Genomic DNA, 17,890 nt, shown 5'->3' with positions numbered 1-17,890 from the left:
CTCTCTCTCACAGGGTAAAGTCCCCAATAACCTTAAAAAGGCTTTACTTATTCCCCTAATTAAGAAAGCAGGAGCCGACCCCCTTGACCCGTTAAATTATAGGCCCATTTCATTGTTGCCGTATTGTGCGAAGCTATTGGAGGCACATGTCTGTGCTAACATGTCTAAATTCATTGAAGAAACAGATTATCTTGAATTTAATCAAGCCGGCTTCCGTTCTTGCCATTCGACTGAAGCAGTCATCCTGGTGGTACAAAATACCCTGAGGCGGAATGCGGATAACGGGACTCATCAGGCCCTGGTCTTACTGGACCTTTCGGCAGCGTTCGACACGGTTGACTATAGCATCTTGGTCAACCGTGTCGAACAGGCTGGCCTTAGGGGACCTGCACTGAGCTGGATCCGTTCATTCATCACGGGCCGCACCCAATCCGTAAGGTTGGGCCCTTTTACAGCTCCCACTATTTCCACCACATGCGGAGTACCCCAGGGCTCATCTTTGTCACCTCTACTTTTTAATTTGTATCTGCGCCCGCTATTGTACTCCCTAAGAAAGGCGAAAGTTACCATCTTTAATTATGCGGACGATCTACAACTTATCTTTCCTTTGAACACCAAGGATTCGGTGGAGGAATTCCAAAACACCATGGCACACATTCAGGTTTGGATGAGTTGTAACCATCTGAAACTTAACCCAGGCAAGACTGAACTGGTCTTGCCTGGACAGAGTGTGTTAAGCTGGAGCCCATGCTTTTGGCCATCTAGCATGGGGGCCCCACCGGTTAGATCGTCCTCAGTTAAAAGTTTGGGTGTACTAATTAGCGAAGATCTTTCTTTGAAAAGACAGGTAGGCGCGGTGGTGTCTTCCAGCTTTTTTCAGTTAAAAAAGATAAGAAAAATTGCCTGCTTTCTTTCACAGGCTGCCCTTATTCAAGTCATAATTGCTCTGGTCCTGTCTCGTTTGGATTTCTCCAATAGTCTCTATTTGGGGCTTCAAATTGGAGAGTTAAAACGTCTTCAGAGGGTCCAGAATCAGGCTGCTAGACTGATTCTGGGACTCTCAAACAGACAATCCATTAGACCTGGGTTGAAGCACCTACACTGGCTTCCTGTCGCGCAGTGTGTGGCATTTAAAACAGGTTGTATCCTTTTTAGATCTTTACATTACGCTGGCCCTAAATTTATAAAAGACCTGTTTCTCAGATATGCTCCCTCGCGAAACCTACGTTCCGCTCAAAAATCTTTATTGACTGTTCCCTCCTATAAAAGGAAGCGCTTAGGTGGTTGCTGTTTTGACCATCTGGCGGCCACCTTTTGGAATTCCCTTCCCTTGCAGTTGAAATTGAGTGGCAACCTTCTTAATTTTAGACACTCCCTTAAAACCTGGTTATTTTCGCAGGCCTATTGCTGAGATCATTATTGCTTTCACTTTTAACTGTTGTGTTGTGTTCCCTCCTCTAGCGCCATGAAGCCCCTGGGCGTACGAGCGCTTAATAAATATATATTAACATAACATAACATAACAAATAAGTGCGACAGTAGGGAAAGTGTTGGATAGCAAAATAATGAAATGTACTATTCCCACTCCAAAGAGAGCAACAGTAGGGAAAGTGTTGGATAGCAGAGGGGTAAAAATTACTATTCCCACTTCAGTGAGAGCAACAGTAGGGAAAGTGTTAGATAGCGGAGGACTAAAAATGACTATTCCCACTCCACTGAGTGCAACAGTAGAATAAGTATTGGATAGCTGAGAAGTAAACATTACTATTTCCACTCCAGTGAGTGCAACAGTAGGGAAAATAGTGGAGGGGTAACAATTACTATTCCCACTGCAGTGAATGCAACAGTAGGGAAAGTGTTGGATAGCCGAGAAAAAAAAAATTCTAATCACACTCAAACACTTAAATTAATAAATTAAACATAAAAAACCAATAATAGACAATATTTAAATAATACATATACAAAATATTAAACATATAAAAAGAACACATATTATATATTATTTACATATAACAAAAACCTAGAAATATTATATAAAATAAATAATACATACATACATTTACAATTTTTTTTTTATTTTAAACTAAAAAATATTTACAAACAAAAAGATAATAAAACATATATTTTTTTATTTCCTACCCTATAACACCACACCAATAACAAAACGCTTCAAATTTTTTATTACCATTATTACACATATTTAATAATCAATTAAAAATATTAATAATGAAAAAACGAATACACATTAACTACACAAACTTTAACACTATAATATCCACAACACACAATTAAATTAAACAAGGTGTCATGCTTCATCATAGGGCAGCTCCTTGTTGGGCCGGCTCTGCAATGCCCAACAGGCCCCACATTAGCTGTCCTATGATGAAGCATGACACCCCCCGTGTTGTGTGAGGGCCCTTGCTCCTAATAGGAGCTATTCACCCTCTTCCGAATTGATCCCGCTCACTCTGTTACGAACAGCACACCTAGTGATTGAGAGAAAGTGGAGTGTCATTAAGTGGACTGGTGTATAGTGGAATAGCATACAGTGCAGTGGCTTTCAGTGGAATAGCATAGAGAGGAGTGGCGTACGGTGAAGTGGCATACAGTGGAATAACACAGAGGGTAGTGGAATACAGTATAATAGCTAGGAGTTGAGTGCCATACAGTAGTAGAGGCATATAATACAGTTGTGTAGAGTGGAAAAGTGTAGAATATAGTGCCATATAGTAGAGTACTGTATAGTGGAGCAGCATACAGTGGTGTAGCACAGGGTGTTGTGTGTAATAGTGTACAGTGGAGTGGCGCAGAGTGGAGCAGTGTACAGTGGAGCAGCATATAGTTGTGTTTGGTAGAGTGGAGTGGGGTACAGTAGAAAAGCCTTTACTGGAGTGGCATAGACTAGAGTGGTGTAGAGTGGAATGGTATAGGGTGGAATAGCATAGAGTGCAGTGGCATAGAGTGCAGAGGCATGGAGTGGAATGGCATAGACTGGGGGGTTGTAAAATGGAGTGGCATGGAGTGTAATAGTGTAAAGTGGAGTGGTGTAGAGTCGATTGACATATAGTGGATTAGCATAGAATGGAGTGGTTTATAGAAGAGCGTTTTAATGTGGAGTCGTGTAAAGTGGAATAGCATACAGTGGAGTGGCGTAGAGTAGAATGGCATACAGTGGAGTGGTGTAGAGTGGAGTATGGCACTTTACACAGACATAGAATGAAAGTTGTTGAACTGATGTAGATGTACTGTGATTGGAATATATCTTATGGAGTGCAAATGTTAATTTTTGGTAGAAGGTATAAATAGTTTAAGTATTGTTAAAGTAATAAGTTAAAAAAATATTGGTAATATATTGCACTGCAATTTAGCATGGTGCCTTTGCTGTATACAAGGGTACATGCCTATGACAAGCCAGTATATAATTGACTAATGGCTGTATTTACAAAATGTAAAAGGCAGTTATGTAGTTTTCGGTACACTTTGCTTGCATTCTGTGTGAGGGCCTTACATATAGGTAAGTAATAGGTTTGACTTTTCTTCCCTAGCTATTACCACTTTATTAAAGTGGAAGTAGGTTGTGAAATGTACTTATATATTTCTATATTTTTTTACAAAAATGTACAGAGAACAATGCTAGTACCTACACAGTACCATGGTAGCTACTGGAAAAATTGTAAAACTATGTAGAAAAAATGAAAAATACACTGCAGTACACTATATTATTGAAAAATCTATCTAGCTATCTAAATATCTAGTTGATAGCCTTAAAGATGGATAGATAGATAGATAGATAGATAGATAGATAGATAGATAGATAGATAGATAGATAGATAGATAGATAGATAGATAGATAGATAGATAGATAGAGAGATAGATAGATAGATAGATAGATAGATAGATAGATAGATAGATAGATAGATAGATAGATAGATAGATGGACAGAAAGATAGATAGATAGATAGATAGATAGATAGATAGATAGATAGATAGATAGATAGATAGATAGATAGATAGATAGATAGATAGATAGATAGATAGATAGATAGATAGATAGATAGATAGATAGATAGATAGATAGATAGATAGATAGATAGATAGATAGATAGATAGATAGATAGATAGATAGATAGATAGATAGATAACATCACAGGTTGCATCTAAAGTAACACCATTGAGGGGGAACTGGGAGGTCTTCTCAGAAATCAGGACTCACTCCAGCAGAGGCAAGCAGCAGGGTTCGGAGAGGCCCAGATGGTGCTAGTCTGCTTGGCAGTTGCTGACAGTCCTCAGGAAGCTTGTTATGTCCCTGTAGCTCAGACAGGAGGTCATCCAACTTATTTATTTTGCGGTATTTGTAGAGCGCAACACTCCTCCCAAGGGATATCAAGGCGCTTATACCAAAGCAGAAGCTGCTAGGGACTGACACTAGAGGAACATTTAGGAATTGGGGAAGAAGTAGGTTTTTAGTTTTTTTCCGGAACAGGAGGTAGTTAGTGGTGTGTCTTATGTCTGGGGGAAGCTCATTCCACTTCTTTGCTGCTAGGTGGGAGAATGAGCGCCACCTGTCCTTACTTTATGAATACGTTTAGTCCTGGCCAGGGCAGACTGGAGTGAGCGTAGGTTATTTGTGGGGACGTAAAATTCAATCTTCCCTTGAAGAATAGTGGGGCCAGTCTTATTTAGGGCCCTATGGGCATGACTGAGCAGTTTGAAGACCGCCCTCTGGCGCATTGGCAGCCAGTGCAATTTTTTCAGACATTCCGAGGCCGATTCGAGCTTGCCTTTGTTGCAGATGAGTTTAGCCGCTGAGTTCTGCAATACCTGTAGACGTGAAAACAGGTGCTCATTCATACCTACAAATAGCGCGTTGCCATAATCCAGGTGACTAACCAATAAGGCTTGAGTAAATGAACGTCTACAGTCCAGGGGTATCCAGGGAAATAGTCTGGCAAGAAGCTTCAGGATGGCAAAGCAAATGACCCCTGGATTCACTTCTGGGACTCCTGGGTTCAAGGAAGTAGGCAGTTTCCCTTTTTCAGACAGCAGGGCAGTCCTTCTTCTGAATCTGCCATACATCCAGGAGTATTCCGAAGAGAGATTTTGAAGTGGCCATTTTTAGAACTAGTGCCAACCTGTGGATGGGGGATGCCACCTTTACCTAACCCTTCCCTGGGTTTGGCTCTAATCTGACTATGGGGGACAAAAGCAAACAGGCCTAGGTCCGTGCTGCATTGGTGGGCTATCATTTGACCCAGGGCACTGTTAGAAAGGAACATTTGGTTTAGGCAGAAATAAATCAGCCAACTTTCCAACTTTCTAAACAATGCAAATTTCAAAATAGTTATTAAAAATCCTCCTTGACTATTCAAGAGGATTTTATGTTACAATGCAAATGTTTGGTTAAAGTATCTATTCCCAAACTGAAGCTATCATTTATTATGTGTAACAGGATAACCCAGTGTTATTCTATATGAGTGATAGCCTTGCTTGTTTTTCACTGTCAGATCATATAAAACTTAAACTTTTTTAATAGTACGCACACTTGCCTTTAAGGCCTGTCTCAAGGGCAATAGATAAGTATTAAAAAAGAAGGTTTAGGCTTAGTAAAAGGTTAATTTTACCATGTCATAATGGCAGATTAAAACTGCACTGCAGGCTGCAGTGGCAGGCCTGAGAAATGTTTCACAGTAGTGCATTAGTTGGTGGCACAATGAGTGATGCAACGCAATAGTAGCATTTAATTTACTGCCCTGGGTTCATGTAGTACTGTATACTAGAGAATTTAACAAGTAGATTTATTTGACCAATCAGGTGTATACTAATTTTTCCATGTTTTCAAGGGAGAACACATGCACTCTACCACTGATTAGTAGAGGAAAAATGCCCAGAACCCTAAAAGCTCACAAAATCATGTTCTGCAGAGAAAGGCAAGAATCTGCAGAGGAAGGCAAGAATCTGCTGTGATCCTGCATAAATAGCCTGGTCAAACACCCACCTTTTATTATCATGTATTGACTGTTATAGCCTAGTATTGTGGTACACAAACATAAAGAGACCCATATGACAAGGAAAATAACATCTTTTAAACCAGAAAAAGTGGTTCTAAAATTAACCTTTTATAGTCATTTTTAATTTTTTGTTGTTTGTGTGTTTTTAAAGTGTTTTGTTTTGTACAAATTGAATTCCAAATCGTTTCTTTTAAAATATTGATGTCACTAATTTATCTCTCAAAGATGTACATGTAAAATCTTGTTGCACAGCCTGCAGTAGGTCTCCATCTCCTGTTACACAGAATTCACATCAGATCACATCAGATTGACCCTTCAGTACTTCAGGTGACACTTATTCTTCTTGTACAACTGGGAGTCTTGAATTTGATATGAACACCGCCTATGCATCCCGTTTCTTCTCTGCTCTAACAAAGCAATTGGGGTTCATGTAGCACATGTGTTGCTAATTACCAAATGTACTGTGCAAGAACTTCTTTGATGTTCCTTGAGAAAACTGCTTCTTGCAGATATTGAAAATTACATGTATGAGAAGACTTGTTTCTCTCCTTCAGAGAGGCTCACAAATGTCTATCCCAAGGACTCCTTAGTAGCTCTTGGTGGCTCTGGTTGTGGTTGTTCATGACTTCCTGTGTTGTCTCAGGCACTGCGCTGCAATGACCTATATACTGGAGGGGGTCCACTACTCCACACATATCCAAGACACTTGAGTTTGAGTTGGGGTAATTGTTGTGGGGGGACATATGCTTCTCCTGGGGAAGTATGGGTTGGGGAAAGTTGGGGGGATGTTCAATGCAATGATCCATCCAAGATATTGTTTTTTGTTTGGTCTTGTACTCAGCCTTTTTTTCCTTAGGTTGCATAATTGGTAACAGGCCTTTTTCCTTCAGGTATTCCCATGCAGGCCTCACGTCCCACTCATCCACAATGAAAATTATGACCTCCTGCTCCTGTTTCTACTGACATCGCATACCCCTCCATGAATTCCTACAGTGTCCTGTCCTGGAATGTCAGGGATTGCCTAGATAAAATCAAGCGCTCCGCAGCGCTGCATTATACCCAGCATCTCATGGGTACTTAGTGTCCATTTCCAGTTAGTATGGGCTATGACAGAATGTATCAAGGAGAACTAGCTCTGGGGTGGGTGCTCCTAGCGTATGTTTGTTCTATGGAAAACACATTTTGGTTTTTAAAAGGCCCCCACTCACTAACCTAGTTGGTGACTTGCTTCATCATCGGGCCCCACCCAAGGCACTGAGTGCCCCTTGGGTGTGCTACGACGCCTGGATACAGCGGAGCCGGTTTTGTGCCGTGAAAGTGCGGTGAAAGTGGGTGAGTGAATGTTAAAAAATTGTCCAATGGGTCCCACAGAACAAAAAGGACTATTTTAATGTATGGGCAATTGGCAGTAATTAAAAACGAGAGACGGATATTCTAGGAGGTCTAAAGTAACTCCGATATCCTAATCGGTCAACATGTTTCAGCCATGCTCTCTTTAGTGGGATGGCTTTCTTCAGGACCTTATGTGTAGTGTAAGTTAAGTGGTGGTCTGGAAAAGTCTTTTGAAAAGTGCTACTATATGGCGCACGCACTAAGCTGCGTTATGTGATAGAGCATATTTTCCTCTAACAGCGCATTCCTGTAGGAAAAAAGCGACAGACAAACACACAGGCAAAAAAACATTTAAAATGCTAATATAGCACATAGTGGCAAGTGATTCAGGAGCGAGGTGTCCGTGCTCTATTGGGCAATGGCCTAGTGAGGATGGAGGGTGGCGTTTAGTGAGTAGTTAAAACAGACATCTAGTTATTATGCATTACCATGTGGTAATTAATGTACGTCTTACATGGTGCTTAGAGACTACACATAAAACATATGATACGTAATTCCTTACTCAAAGAGTATCTGTAAAATGCCCCATGAGTTCCATGTGGGGACCAGACCTATAGTCACACTCTGTGACAATGGAAAGAAAACAAAAGCATTTAAATACTTACATAACTAGTTGGTGATGGGAAGCTGCCACCAGCATGTCAGCATTGTAGCATTGCAGCATGCCCCCATGAGTACCCACTTACTTCGACAAAGTCAAAGACCCACCTCCATACCTGCTGCGGCCACCAAGGAGCTCTGTGGTTGTGAGTCAGGTGCCGGGAAGGTACTTAAATACCTTGTTGACAGATCAGGTGCGAGCAGGCCCGCTGATTGGAAGCCGCAGGGAACTGCCATTGGACAGTTTTTTAACATTCAATTGCCCACTTTCACCGCACTTTCATGGCACAAAACCGGTGCCGCTGTATTCAGGCATCGTAGCACACCCAAGGTGCATTTGGTGCCTTGGGTGGGGCCCGATGATGAAGCATGTCACAACTAGGTTGGTGAGTAAGGGCCTTCTGAAAACCGAAACGTGTTTTCCATAGAACAATCATACGCTAGGAGCACCCACCCCATAGCTAGTTCTCCTTGATACATATATAATATACCCAGGAAGTGAACTGGCTCTAGTAACTTTCCTCTCTCTCCCTTTGATATTTATCATTACTATGAAAGAATGTACCATGCTGAGTTCACTAGGGGGTCCAGAGGTGTGGCAATCCTCTGTCGCCGCACCTCCCACATGGTAGTGACCAATCATGGGCCGACCCTTTAGGTTAGTACATTGCTGCAACTGGCTTTGTGGAGGCCTGCTCGCAGAATCTTGTATGTATTTATGAACCCAGTACAGCATTGGAGATTTTCCTGATGACACTTCCTGTGTTGGTGTTGTGACTCTCACTGGGACAGACACTTATTGGGGGTGACATTAACACAGACACAGACTCCTACATAGACTCCACTTTCCCACTTTCCCACACTCGTTGGACTAGGGCGAGGGTGCTGCAGAAAATGATGGGTTAGCTGGGCTTGTGCGAAGTATGGTGGATCCGGAATCCAAGACAGTCATATATCTGACACCTACCACACACATGCTTGCATCGACTAGCGATTAATGCCTGCTGCTGATGCACTGTATATTCGGATACTCCACTTGAGATCTAAGACCATGCCTTAATTCTACTCCACATTGGTGGAGCTGGTGGTGCCCACCACCCTATGTTGGACCTCAATGCCTGGCATCTCCAGGACAGCCCTTATTGGGACGTGATGGGACAAGAGGCATCCACTGGGCAGTGTGCAAGACATCTGTACCCAGATAAAGGAAGAGCATTCTTAGACCGGACAAAAGGGTGAGGAAACACTCACTATGTCACACATTTAGTCACTGGCCCTTCATTTAGAGTTGCAAGTCTCCAAAGCATCACACAGTGACACCTCCAGGCAACTGGCACTGTTTCAGGAAGAGATTAAACTCCTCTCCCTAGAGCCGAAGGCGAAGCAAATCTAGTGTGCATCCTTGTCACATGTATACGGTTGGAAGACAGAATGGGAATTTACTGTACTGGTTGGCTTCCCAGCCTTTGGATAGTGGGGTCATCTGGAGATTGTTGATGGCCACAGGATCACCCATTACACTACCCCAGCCATAGTCGAACTTTTGCTGACTACTATATATCGATCTATGGGGTGTCCCCACGCCCTGCGGAGGAGATGGCTGCTACTCTTTTGTGTGAGATGTTGCTGCCCTGTCTTTCAGGTGCAGAGTGCTGTGGATTTGAAGAGCCTATTACGGTTGAAGAAATAGCAGAGACCATCTCGACGATAGCAACTGGTAAAATGTCGGGGCCGATGGATAACCTTTAGAATTCGTTGTCAAATACCGAGCCACGCTTGTCCCCCATCTCCTGAGCCTTTATAGAGAGCTGGCAGAGGTGGCCTTCTTTCCCAGAGAAATTGACCTAAAGCACTACCTCCGTTGACCTCCTGTGCTGACTATCACCCCATATCTCTTATAAATTGTGGGGTAAAGATCTTTGCCACTTTACTCGCCTCCTGATTGCTTGGTGTCTTGAAGTCCTTAATTTATCCAGACCTATGTGGCTTTATGCCCACCAGGAGCACAAGGCATTGCTTGAGAGGCCTTCATGTGGCACTAGCACACCACCATCTCCTGTCCACTCCCTTGGCATTGTTATTGCTTGACTTTGACAAAGCCTTCAATACCATGGACTGGAAACACCTGGTGACTGTCTTGGAGAGGGCAGGTTTCGGACCCTGGTTTGTGGTCTTGTACAAGTTCTTCACTCTAGTCCGACAACCAGAGTGCAATTTAATGTCATGGTATAGACGAGATTCTAAAATGGCATGGTACCCGCCTGGGTAGTCTCCTGTTCCCCCTCCAGTTTGCATTCGCCATTGAACCCCTTGTGAGACTCATATGTTGTGACGCACAGATAGGAATGGATTCTGGGATAGAAAGACCACATAGTGCTCTTTGCGGATGATGTTCTCCTCTGTTTGGCAAACTCGGATGCCAGCAGCTCACTATGCCTCTGGATTTTGAGTAGTTTTACTAAAGCATCGAGACTGAAGGTTAACTCTGCTAAATTGGTGTTGATTTCATTGGACTGGCAATCGACCATTCCAAACGTCATCTGAACTTCCGTTACTTTGGTGTTCAGGTCGCCTTGGAGCCTACACTGAAATAGATCCTTACTAGTAAATGCCTTACTCGCAAGGTTAGAGATGATCTGAAAGAGTAGCAAATATTTTGGTTGAAGGGAACGGGAAGGATAACAATGATGGTTTGGCACATTTTCTTTATCTCCTTCAGAACTTCCCTGCATGATTCCCCCGCCACTGGTTTCAGGAGATGGAATCTGTGGCTAGAGCCTTTATCTGGCACAATTCAAGACCCCGTATGTTGTTTAGGCACTGCCAGCATGCCCCATATGATGGCAGCTTAGAAATGTCCAATTTCTACTTACCCCACCTAGAATCACAACTCCAGACTATAAATGACTAGCTGACCAGTAGTTGATCTGACCTGGCTGTCAAATCAGAACTTGATACATTGGATTTACCCTGAATCATGGCAATATTGCGTGGCACTACTATTCTCATCTTGATACTCGAAGTAACTCAACTAATCTTTATTGGATGCAGGGCGGGCCAAAGACACACTGGGTGGTGGTCTAAACTGACGCAACAAACTCCCTTGCAGCAGGGCACATACTTAATGGAGGAGGCTACATTGGAGGAGTTTGGCAGGTGGGACACCATTGGCATTACACTATTGGGAGATGTTAAGAAGGGCACCCACCTGGTCTCCCTTCAGGAGCTCCAACTGATGTACTCCTTGTCTGGAACATCATTTTACTTACAATTGAAACATTGCATGCATTGCGAGTATATATTTCTGCAGACACACCGCTCCTGGAGTTTAGTCCGATGAAGGCAAAGATCACGATGGGGACATAGTGTGAGGCAGGAGTGTCTCAAATCTACTGCCTGCTAATCATAAATTCCCCAGACACGTTGATGACACTCAAGACTGTGCCTATTGCAAACATATTATCTGCATGATGCATACCTCTCCCCAGACAGGCCCTAGAAGACAGGGCTGTTCCCCAGACCGTAGGGCTTTCACTGCTTCCACATTCCAGCTTATTTTGACCATATGACGTGGTCTTGTCCTGCAATCACATTCTACTCAGAAAGGGTGATATCTGGTTACTCTGATGTCCTGAGCCTTAAAATAGACTTCTCATGACTGTTAATCCTGTTGGGAGTACATGAGGGTGGAGGAGGGACCTGCACGGATCGGGCGATGTTGGGGACAGTACTACTAGTTGCCAAGCGAGATATTGCGGCTCACTGAAAAGCCTCTAGACTCCCAGTTTTGGCCCAGTGGAGACGTGGGGTGGACTAGTGTGCCCAGCAAGATAACCCAATCTATGAGGCACAGGGATGCTCGGCTAAGCATGCTAAAATAGGGGGCAGGCCGTTTGGGGCAGTGGGAGTTGATCTGCTGTGAGGGGATAGTGTGAGAGCAATGTTAGGCTTATGTCTGTGAATATGGCTGCTGTTGCTACTGTAATCCTAATGGTCACTACCTCACTTGAGGCTTTGTGTCAATTTAAAGTGACATGTTCCCATGCATTTTTGTTTATTTTATTTTAAAAGTTTTATATAGCGCTGGCTAGACCCGGAGGTATCAGAGCACTTTACATGAGCATCAGATCATAGTTACAGGTTACATCGTTACGAAGGTTACACAGTTCTTAGAGCATGGCAACATAGTTACTTGTAAGGTCGAGATAAACAATAAGCACTAATACATAAGGGGAAAAGAAGGCAAGGTGAGATATTCAGGGGGGGTTGGAGAAGGCGGAAATAGACAGATAATGAAGGTGGGAAAGAGGAGGGGAGGGTGAGAGACACAGCATGAGGGGAAGGGTGACGGGGACACAAACTGGTAGACGAGTCAAGGTAACGTCCAAAGTCCAGTAAGCTGTAATCCCAGGGGAGGTGGTATCCCTTCCCTATCTCTATTGCGAGAGGCTCCCTTTACGCAGTGGACTCTCTCAGAGAGGTCTCTGAGACTCCAAGGCCTACATCCTGGATCTTTCCCCAAAAAGGGGAGAGGGAGTGCTTTGGCAAGGGGTGCCATACCATACCTCAACTGTGAGTGGCTCCCTTGGCGCAGTGGACTCACTCAGCGGGTTCGCTGAGACTCCAGAGTATAAATATTGGATCTTTCCCCAACAAGGGGAGAAGGAGTGCATAGTCAAAGGGCACAAAGGACAGGGGGAAGGCAGAGTAGCAGGCAAGGGGAGAGATTCAGGGGAGAGAGGATAGGAGCTAGTGAAGAGACAATAAGGAGAGACGAAAAGAAGTCTGTCTAAAGACCGACTGGGTAGGTGACGACCAAGGAGGGAATCCAAGGCACATCTCCCCTATAGCTAAACCAAGTAGCTCCATCGGGCATCAGACAAAATAGTTCAGTCTCAAAACATTGAGAGAGGAGGGAGGAGAGACATAAATAGAGGGAGGATGCGGCTTGGAGAGATGGGCGGGGTAGAGGATAGACCAAGAGTTGGGGCCAAGTTTCTAGATAGGTGATACTGAAGGAGAGTGGGAAAGAGAGAGGGGAGACATGATTAGGAGAGTAAGGATAGAGAGAAGGAGTAAACAGATTAAATCATAGGATTAATCAGAACAGGAATATAGAAAGGCTGAATTATGGCAGAGATACAATTAGCCCAAAACAAAATTACAGCAAAGAAATGGGGGAGAACAAAATATAAGAACATCCTATGGGGGGGACAACAAAATCAAATACAGTAAGCAGCATTAGACAGCATAGTTATATAAAATGAACAACAATAGTAGAACACGTCCAAATGTACATTCAGGGATTAATGCTAAGAATGAGAAAGATGTGAAGTAAACTAATAGTGGGAAGGATGAGAGTCAGCTAAGGAGAACACACACCAGAGAAGTACAGTGCAAGATGCATAGATATCGCACTAGGTTACATTTGGCCAACAGCAAATAATACAAATAGGAAATGGGGGTGAACCACATGAAGGAACATCATAGAGGGGGACAACAAAATCAGACAAATTACACAACAATTATAAAACATATCAAAAAGGGAACATTAGAGATTAAGATTAAGCGTGAGAAAGATATGAATAAGGTTAAGGAGTGAGAGAGATGACTAAAGAGAGTAAACATCAAATGAAATAAGGTGCAGGATGCATAGATAGATAGCTAACTACAGGATAAATACAAGGTAAGAGCCACCTAATCAGTAAAATACATACAATAATGATATATAATACAACATTCTGTACAGTGAAATACAAAAAGAGAAGCAAATAAAAGCAGGTTAGAAGGGGGTGTGGTAGAGGGGTGGCAAAATAAGCGCACTAAAAATACAATTGTATAGTGTAGGAATAGGATTGATATTTAAAATAGATGGGGGTAGAGTTGAAAAGAGGCGAAGAAGAGAGCATCTGAAGGACGGGTAGCGAGATCATGAAGAAAACATGGGCAGGATAGTTGGGGGTGAACAAAGATAGGAGAGATAAAATAAAGGAGAAGGATAAGAGGTAAAGAGATGGGGATGATTTAAAGTGAAAAGAGCAACAGGATTGAAATACCAGTGGAGTTGTAGATGGGGCTCCATTCAAAGATGGCCACCAAATTGTGAGAGAGGGGTCAAGTCCTTTTTCGATCTCCTTTGTTTGTGTTTGGTAGCGTGCTGTGTCTTAGTCCTATGTCTTTGTCCATGAGGTGATGTGAGGTGAGTGGTCCTTTGTTTAATTAACGTATAAAGTTTGCCATTTTGAAGTTAATCTGTTCAGGCACAAAATGGTGTGGCTTGTACTGATCAATCAGGGTGTGTCCACCCAAATCACCACTAAATTGGGGGACCACACATGAGGGATTTGTTTCGCAAGGGTCAGAAGCAGTGAGATCAAAAAGAATATTTGCGTGAGAGCCAAGGGCAGAGCTTGCTTGTTTAAAAGTTTAAAAGTGGCGGCTCCTTATCATTGGTCTCTGTGCGTTATCTTCAGAGCCCCTCAGCGTGAGAGCACGGTCGCCGCGAGGAGATATTCAGGGCATGAGCAGGCACCCCTGTTGCAGGGGGGCCAGCGGGTGCACTGATCATGGGCTTGGCCTTCCGTGAAACTATGTAAGGGGATTATTATTTGGAGAAGGTTTTGGCAAACGTTTGGGCAAACATGTCTACCTTAACTGCACTTTAAAAGGCGCAGACTAATATGAGGTATTTGGAGTGGTTTTTGATCAGGCCAGTAGACTGGGACTGTATGCTGGCAGGGGATTTCAGAGGTCCCAGTATAACTATGCGTACAGAGGAAGAGGATTCCAGGGTTCCTCAGACTTCTTCCCACAGAGGGTGACATCCCAGAATGAGAGGTGGTCGAGGAAGAAGTATTGAGGTATTCCTGGCGGCTGTCCGTTCACGGTGCCCCCACCGCCCTGCTGCTTGGTCCAGGGGTTGACCTGTGGCGGTGGTGCTTCGACAAATTCCCGGCGGGGCACCTCGTCGGCATCGTAAGCCCCTCAGAGCAATCCTTCACGCTCCTGCTGGTTGCTTTCTTCTTTTTGCTGCTTGGAGCTGGGAACCTGGGAGAGCCGATCCTCGTCAGGATTCGGCCACCCATGTGTTGTTGATGCTAAGCCAGATTTACAAAGACTTGTACATTTTAGGTTTATGCCAAAATTGTGTGCCTACCCAACTGAGATATAACAAAGAGAAACATTGTATTTCTCCCTGTGCTGTATTCTGCAGTACCATAGAAAGAGGAATGTGCCTCTAAGAATTGTTTTTGTGCAAGTAGGTATCCCTTCCTGCCAAAAGACCTCCTGTTCATAATGCAGGCACCTTTGCACCATGGTACAAATGTGCCTGCATTGGCAGAATGCAGCATGCCAGTGCTTTGAAAAAGTAGAAGTGCACCATATCTTAGTAGATATGGCACATTTTTGTGCACTCCCTTTTATGCAATGCAGTGCAGCAATTTGCCTTGCTGGTTTTCGTTGAATAATTTCGTTGAATAAAAATAAATCTGGCCCATAACGTTTTAGGTACTTCCAATGTCCGATGTCAACATGCTAATTTATGTGAGATCTCCATTCTATTCAGTTATATTAAAGGACAACCGATATGCACGTATTTATTTTTAAGATGTATAATATTTTCCAATCCAAAATGTTGTACCTCAGAAAGGAATTCTATTTTAGGAATGCATTATCAGGGTAGTGATAAGGGGATGAGCTAATCTGCATGAAAGATATTTGAACCATGAGACAAGAACGACCAAATCAAAGAGACATTTTTTTAGTTTAGGATTAGATTAGTCCCTGATGAACACACCTACAATGTATTGATGGTAAGTAATTTGGAGAAGAGAAGAGTATCAATCATGATGTCAGCTATTTTGGGTGACTTTGTTGTATAAAATGTACGCTTATTCTGTTAATTCGTTTTTCCAATGATAAAGCAATAGATATATGACAACATATTGTAGAATGAGCGCTAGAAATTAACCTAAATAGCTCATAATGTCCCATTGTCATTTCAGCTTCATGAAGTCTACGGTCCAGTGTTCACCATTTATATGGGTGCCCGTCCGGTGGTGGTCATATGTGGATACAAAGCTTTGAAAGAAGCCTTTATTGACCAGGAAGAGGACTTTATTTGCAGAGGCTCACTTCCAGTGCTTGAGAGAATGTTGCATGGTTTTGGTGAGTACCCTCTTGAATAACAAGAAAATGTAAAACAAATATGCTTCATTTCCCGATTATTAAAGGCCTAAGTCTCTGTCTGTGAATACTCTTTTTCTCTGATGTTCAAGTTTTGCTGTAGCTCTGCTATTGATTAGGTTATGTACTGTGTAATGGGTGGTTCAAATTCCAACACTGCTGTGTTTTTTGCAGGGTGGTGGGGGGGGGGGCAACAACAATAACTTTAGGACAAGGAAACTGGGATTTCTGTTATTATGCAGGGATAAAATGAGAAAATAGCTTAGCACTGCAACTGCAACTGATTTTAGGCCATTTATATTCTACATTTGTGTAGTGGTTTCAATAGACCTAATTGTGTCAAGCAGCCTTCGACTGAAGAGTAGACAGACAGCCTTACAAATTGAAATCATGTGTTGGGGGTAGTACAACGTTGATCATGATCATTTAAAAAAAATAAAAGTTGCTTACAGTTTTTCTAAAACTAATTAACAAGGGTTTCTCGTTGACATCGAAGAGCAGGCAGTTCCAAAGTCTCTGCTCTAACACAGATAAACTCCAATTTCCATTCAATCTGAGTCATAAGCATATGACCTCCAATAGATCAAACATTTTGGAGAGCAGCATGGGGAGGAGATGTATCAGGCAATTGCCCTCCATGATTATACTGGAGCTGCTTCCGAGAGGCCCTTGTACAACACCACTGGGTACAACATTATCAGCTTGATGATTCTTAGGCAGGAAAGTATGTCACGCCTAAGTTAAATATTGTCAGTCTTCGTGATATTTAGATTCAAATGTAAAGACGCATTCTGTACCTATTACAACCAAATAGTGCTAAAGTCCCTCCATCAATACATTGATGAAGTCTAATATACCATTGACTAGTGACCCGATAATTTTTTAGTGACTGGTCCGGTCGTTAAAAAGAAAAAGTGCTTACGCTGAAAATGGTTGGGGGCACCATTTAACAAATAAGTGTCAACGTGTACAATTGCCAGAATATTTGCATAATCTGCAAACAATGTGGTGATAACAAAAATGTAGATGGTTAAGAGCTAATATCAATCGATTATGATCTATTTCTTGAACCCAATAGCAAGACTTCAGTCATGGCTTAATTCACTTTGAGGTCACTGAAGTTCATCTATGCACCCACTCTCTGAAGGCTCTACCTGAAAGAAAATTGTCGCCAGGAGTCAACTGGCACACTGGTCTCTGATATCTGTATTCCTTCTGCATAAGTTTCAATGACAGTTGTTTGGTTCCTAGTATTTGAGTCCATGAACCCGGGATAGCTTACCACATTATTTTAAAGCACTCTTCAGCTTCAGAGCAGGGCCGCTTGAGGTGAGCTCTACGGCTGCACTGTGTGGCCCGAATTCTTTTTTTTTTTAAAGAAAGACATGCTGAATTCTTTTATTTTTTTTAAGAAAGACATGCTGAATTTTTTTAAGTGACATACTCCTCGACTCTGGTGTAGTTCTGCAATGTTTGCTTTCCCACCCTTGGGTGACACTGTGACACTGGTGAACTTGGTTCAATGTACAAACAATGAATGTGAAAGACTGGTTTTTGTAACCCCGAAAAACAGTATTCAAAATATTATTGAAATAGAGGTAGTGCTTTTTGGGTTACTAACAATCTCTATGACACGATCAGGGGCACAGTAGTAAGAGTAACAAACCCATTTCGCTATTCACAGTATCACACAACCATTAGAC

The 17,890-nt window shown here is 42.7% G+C and overlaps 1 protein-coding gene across 1 annotated transcript in view; it reads left to right on the top strand.

The window, feature by feature from the left end:
* LOC144781949 (cytochrome P450 2G1-like) overlaps positions 1 to 17,890 on the top strand; it is a 436,288-nt gene that overhangs the window by 2,973 nt on the left and 415,425 nt on the right. The window contains exon 2 of the mRNA XM_078661040.1: positions 16,007 to 16,169. Coding sequence (XP_078517166.1) covers positions 16,007 to 16,169 — 163 coding nt within the window. The remainder of the gene's footprint in view (positions 1 to 16,006; positions 16,170 to 17,890) is intronic.

This window comes from Lissotriton helveticus, chromosome 9 (genome assembly GCF_964261635.1).
Source record: "Lissotriton helveticus chromosome 9, aLisHel1.1, whole genome shotgun sequence".
In the NCBI taxonomy this organism is placed as follows: Eukaryota; Metazoa; Chordata; class Amphibia; order Caudata; family Salamandridae; genus Lissotriton; species Lissotriton helveticus.
Note: the sequence above shows the minus strand (reverse complement) of the source record. Positions and strands in the feature narration are given on the sequence as shown.